This window comes from Atheta coriaria, unplaced genomic scaffold (genome assembly GCF_025399875.1).
Source record: "Atheta coriaria isolate IRGN ID8LTWV9N9 unplaced genomic scaffold, Caltech_Dcor_3.1 hic_scaffold_9_pilon, whole genome shotgun sequence".
NCBI classification, from domain to species: domain Eukaryota; kingdom Metazoa; phylum Arthropoda; class Insecta; order Coleoptera; family Staphylinidae; genus Dalotia; species Dalotia coriaria.
Window position 1 is genome coordinate 13,480,991 of NW_027045451.1, and position 6,000 is coordinate 13,486,990.

Consider the following 6,000-nt stretch of genomic DNA (forward strand, 5'->3'; position numbering starts at 1 on the left):
CCACGGATTTTAATAAATTCGATGTCAAATAAAAGTTCTGTAAACACTCTATCATCAGAGGTTACAAAAAGATCTAAAACCGCCAGCCAAACCAACGTGGTCACAAAGGATTCGCCACGCGGCGTGTTTAGAGAGAAAGCTCTTTGAAAAGCGTAGCGGAAACACTCGTACTAGCAGCAGCGCCCATACCGGCAAAATATTGCCCAGTCAGGATTTGTTTATGACAAAAGTCACTTGATGAGAAACCTCAAATCCTCACCACGATGGCGGCGGCTGCGAGCATGTTTAGTAAACAATAGCGCACACACAAAAGCGAGGTGTAAATTGCGGCGCGAAGTCGTTTAAAGATAGTTCAATCATTTTCGGCACGCTCGCTGGGCAGGCGATAACAGCAGCAGAGCAACAGCACCAGCAACAACGGCAGTGGAGGTAGAGGCGGAAAATATATTACACATGAAAGCGACCGAGCGAGCAAACGCGTGCTCCACGTTCATAATATATACATATATAAACCGAAAGATGACTGCGGATAATATTAACTATATACAATATATTGGGCGGCATGACGCGGCGCTGCTGTTGCTGCGAGCCGAACAGAACCCATATCAAGCACCCCATCAATATCCCGGGCAGTTATATGCGATTATGTGCGCCATGTAATGTGTAATCATGATGCATGTGTTCGCCAAGTGTTCAATATTCGCAACACGCCGACTGCGTTCTATGTGTTTGGCAGGATGTGTGTGTTTGTGCGTACTATGCGTTTATATATGTGGTACGTAACGCGCATTATATTGCGAAGGTGCATGCCGCCCGGACATACCGTGCTCTAGGCCAGGAGCGACGGCGGTACGCGCGTAAATTACGAAACCGCGATCATTTCAATTAAACGCGAATACGCAGTACCAGCAGCAGCACCAATAGCGCAGCACCAGCAGCGCCGCGACCGCCGCCGCCTGATGTTACACACTATTACATGAGACGTCCGATTACACATTCAGGTGTAATTCTATAAAACACACCGAAGGATTTCATGCAGAAAATATTATCCTGCAAATTGTTTATAAAACACTTACATTATGAAATAAATCAGTGGTTTTTCATATTTAGGGAGCTGGTTTTGAAGCACACAAGAATCACCTGAATACGGTTTATGGTCTGGTTGCAAAACTTTGTTATGTTTTTGTATGTTAGGTTATATTACAGTATATTTGTGTATATATGTGCTATGTAATGAAGAGTTTACATTTTTATTGAAAACAAACTAATTTAGTTCAAAAATTATTTAGTTGAACCGTAACAAAGATTTAAAAGGCGTAAAACGCATTTTGATCAATCAATAATGCCCCACAATTTAGTACTTATATTGCAATTAATTTATTTTGCAAATTTTATTAAATTAGATGCAAAATTTTTCTCGGATTACTACTCGGATAGCACAATTTTCCAGCCTTAGGAAAAACACAATACATTGTTTTTGTTCCTCAAAACTCGCATTTACTGTAACAAACATGTAACACACATCACGCATGTAGAAATTTGACTGAAGCACAAAATGCAATAACAATAATTGAATGAAATAAAAGGTAATGTCCATCGGGAAATTACAGAGCTACAGCCCGATACAATTTGCCAACGATTCGCATGTGTTACATGAAAATCTAATTTGAGTGTTAGGAAACGTCCAATTCCAACAGTCGCGCGCGTCATAAATATTGTGTATTTTTGAGCGCCTTCCTGTTAGGCATTAACAGCTTTTTTTGTACTGCTGCCAGCAGTCCGACACTCAAAAGTTTGTTAAGCTGCTCGCGGGGGCAGAGAGCAAAAAGTTACGAACTTTCCAAATCAGTATCGGAAAATAATTTTGCAAAGTGGAGTAAAAGAAGCAAGAGAGAGTCGACAGATGAAGACATTGATTGCTCCACTGCAACTGCTGAGCAGGGAATATCTGCTTTCCGACAAACAAAGTTTTCAATGATTTTCTATTCGCTCCATCTTCCATCGATATTGCGGGCTGCTGCCGCACCGTTGCTCACGGCGGCTTTTCTTACGAGCACGAAAATTATGAGTCAAACATTCATATTCAATCATCGACTTCTTATTAAATGTAATTGTACTTTTTAATGATATGAAATAATTCATATCAAGGAGCAAGTAGCTAAAAACTCAAACAGAATACTCTAAAAACAAAAAAATCTAAAAAAGTAGAAATGTTAGAGACCCCAGCTGCGCATTGAGCTGCGGATAAGACTAGAACGCAATAAAAAGCATGGAATTTTTCGCATTGTATGCCTCAGCTAAGATTTGGTCTAACTGTGCGTCTTCAGAGATACGTGTCGTGCCACGCTATTGAGCTTCAATCTGTGCAATGGCACTGGGTAATTATTAAAAAGAGAAATGAAAGAAAGTATCACAAAAAAGACCGACGAGTCAAAAGGATCCCTTGAATGATCACACTCTTAACACTTGATTACTCCTTTTGAGGTGTGCCAGTACGAAAATATCTTCTCGCGCAATATGACAGATAACGCCGAATTCCTTTCAGAGACGATCTAATGGAGTACAGAGTCACGCTGTCCAGCGGATATTAGGTACCATGTTGGCCCGCTCGGAAAGTAATGGGGAAATAGAAAACTCAACCAAAACCAGTTTGTCACTATGTTAATATTTCCTTTCCTGGTACAGGAAACAGGCTTGAAATCATATTCAAATCAATTGCAATCCTACATGAATGCAAGGTAAAAGAATATCTTCTCTAAACCGATACTATCCCCAAAGTTATCGCCGCCATTAAATTTTGTGTAGCGGCGAGTGGAAGAGAAACGCCATCTGCAATACAAATCGCATCTCGTGACCGCTATTATTCAGTCTGTCCTATATACCGCCGTCGCGTTCATTGTGCAAGCTCAAGGAGGGGTGATGAGAGCAAAATTTATGGTGACAAATTAAACTTATATAATTTTACGAAGCAAAACGAATAAATTGCAACAAGTTCAAAGCAATGTCACGCGCTAAAAGATTTACGACGCGGACGAGGAAGCAATACCATCGAATTGACTTTCGGTGTTAAAAATTTATGGCCCTGCGGTCATCTTGACCTATACATAGACGTTAGAGAGCCGAAGCGAGCACCACGACGTCGTCTAAGCCAGCTAAAGCCCAGCCCAGACAACTCCCTACTTGTATTATACTGTAGATATAGAAGAAGCTATACAGATGTGTATTGGTGTATGTGGGCGACGTCGGGCAGAAGAGCCCTTAGCACTTTCTCGACGAGCGGCACTAGTCCAGGTTGTAAGCGCTTGCAAAGACGCGCTTAAAATAAGCATGCACGAGTATGTTCGAGCTTGTTCGCTTGTTGAACGACAACCGTAACCCCCACGAGAAACAAGCTCCCCCGAGGACGAGCACGCAGAGAGCTTCGAGGTGTTCGCAGATAATTTGTTAATGGCCTCATATTTCATCCGGCATATATCCGTGCGCAAAACCGCGAATATCCATCACAAGATGCCAGGCCAATCGACACCCCTTCAAATCGATCTTCCCCTTCCCCAGCAAACTATTGGATACTCACACAAATATCCAGTCAATAAAAAATACAGCCTTAGGACAAAGATGTTTCTACATCACAGGACCGGTAAAAGTTTTGTTTACGTTTGAACGAAACCTACCAATTGACATTATAACCTAGAATGTCATAATACAGAAATAAAACTAGTTTTACTCACTGACCTTCATGTTGAGAACGCTGTGTACAGCCTCTTCGACAATCGCAAAGTTTCCCTTGCCCAGACGTTTGCCGGTGAATCTGTAGTTGCCGACGTTGACAATCCTGCGTCCCCCTTTCTGCGCAGACATCTTCCGAACGGCGGCGGCGTCGGGTGAATTTTTTTACGACCGGCCAGGGTAGAAACACACGCGGCACTCACGTTTTACGTTCGATCTTCCTCTATGTTAATTTCCGCGTTCGGCGTCGTTTGCGCACATGGAATCTCGCCTCAGGCAATCATGTTATTCGCGTAAAATAATCTAATCATAAAAAATAATGTACAAAAACCCCTCGTTACTACTGTTTTTTTAAGCGTACGACACTGACAGTTGTCGAAAACAATACTCGACCGGTACAAATGTCATCCAAAGCCACCTATACACAATTTATCTAAAAATTATAAAAATGATTTTTAACATTATTCTAATACGGGTTTGTATACTTCCAGTACTCACCAAGCATCTTATGTTCGTGTGTATGTGTATAAACTCCTCCTAACCGGCTGAACCGATATTTATGAAAGTTTTTGTGTGTGTTCAGGTGGGTTCGAGAATGGTTTAGATTCACAATTTGGTTCACTGGATAATGTTTATTGCTTTAATTGTTTATTTATAAATTTGTGAGTGCTTCGTCACACGCGACAACGTGGCTGTGATAACAAACAGCAACTAGCTGAACAACAACTGGTTGATCTTAAAATGTTTTACATTGAATCCAGCAGACAGCGCTGCAATCGCAGTGTCAAATATTCAAATAAAGATTTTAATTTCAGTTTCTCTCGATAGTTGTCTCTGTGTTGTAAATCTTTTTCATTAAAGTTTCAGGTTTGACAACGTCTGTCGGACCCGCTAGTGATATCGAAAATTCTCTGGTTGAGTAGTTGGGAAAAGAAGGATAAATTTAATGTCGCACGAATCATGGAGAAAACATGATGCAAAAATGTGCGTGTTACAGTTATCGATTGAGCGCACTGCACGTGCTTCATACCCGGTTGAAAAAACTACGTTACATCATCAGCAGTGGCATAGATGTGCGAGGGCAGATTCTCCGACCAGTGTCATCTAAGAATGTCACTCATAGGTGACAAATGCGATCAATCACGCCGGCAAATACCTTTTACGCATCACAGGCGGCAATCGCATTCCGCGATGGAAATATCATTTAAATGTCACGCACCCTTGAAACATCTCGATTGCGTCTTGATTCGCACGATTTCCAATATGAGAAAATCACATCAAATTTAAATGTGAGCTTATTGAAACGTTGAAATGTTAAGTATTCAATTTGATACACGTGATTTATGGATTGTTTTCATTGGTTCGATAAGTTTTCTTTTTTACCCCATTATTGGATAAACGGCTATAGGGACTTTTTTTAATTCTTAAGACAACAAATTCTTTAATATTGAAGTTGTTTTTAAAACGTTCAATTACACTATTTCGTTTTGCGTTACAATTGCAATTCGTAGTACTTTTATTTTGCATTAAATTCAATCTTTTACAAATGTCTTTTTCAGTGTCGGCTTCATATTTCTCCAGCGATTTTAACTAGCTGGAGTACGACGTTGCGAAAGCGAACAACTCTTGAGCACAATTACAATACAATTGGAGGACAAATAATGCAGTGCGTTTATAAATATTTATAAGCGCATCGAGGCTGACTGCTTGAACGTCCAAGGCTAAACAAACAAGATCAGCTGTTTACGATCCGCCTATCCCTAATCTTGCAAATTATATGCAGCGCTACTTATAAGTGCATGGACGTCGATTATAAATTATGTATGGGTTAATTATCGCGAGCGAAACTTCCGCAAAATGAAACGCATTTATGAACTGCAGGATTATGAAGTTACGTACACACAAAAGTAGTTCGACAAGATTATATTTAACATCGTCCAGGGCAGCCTTAAAGTTGCAGTTAGTACCTACTGAGGACCACGTTTACTTTTAATCAACTTTAACAAAAACAATAAATGAATGCTATTCACAATTGAAACTATTTTGCATTAAATTTTGAGTTTATTCGAAGGTTAAACTTTGGAAGCGTTTAAAAAAAGAAAGAAATTTACAATTAATTTAATGCATCTATAACATATTTCGACAATCAAACATTTTCAGGATAATAACACAAAAAGGAAGCTATAACACTGGTCGACACATAAAGTGAAAATAAGAAAATAGTATTTTGATATTTTCAAGCCGGATGAAATTAGAGCAATAAAAATTGGTTGG

The 6,000-nt window shown here is 39.9% G+C and overlaps 1 protein-coding gene and 1 long non-coding RNA gene across 4 annotated transcripts in view; one reads left to right on the plus strand and one right to left on the minus strand.

Moving 5' to 3' along the window:
• Nucleotides 1-4,135, minus strand: part of LOC135798650 (hormonally up-regulated neu tumor-associated kinase homolog A-like) — a 110,082-nt gene extending 105,947 nt beyond the window's left edge. For 2 of the 3 annotated variants that reach the window (XR_010549760.1, XM_065311536.1), the window contains exon 1: nt 3,733-4,135. Coding sequence is in view for 2 of the 3 variants with exons in the window: in XM_065311536.1 (XP_065167608.1) it covers nt 3,733-3,858 (126 nt within the window). In the remaining variant the exon portion in view is untranslated. The remainder of the gene's footprint in view (nt 1-3,732) is intronic. The other variant, XM_065311535.1, reaches the window with a different exon arrangement.
• Nucleotides 4,136-4,548: 413 nt separating this feature from the next.
• LOC135798652 (uncharacterized) lies at nt 4,549-5,764 on the plus strand. The gene is made up of 2 exons (XR_010549761.1): nt 4,549-5,015; nt 5,286-5,764. It is a non-coding gene; the product is annotated as an uncharacterized lncRNA (long non-coding RNA).
• Nucleotides 5,765-6,000: the final 236 nt, after the last annotated feature.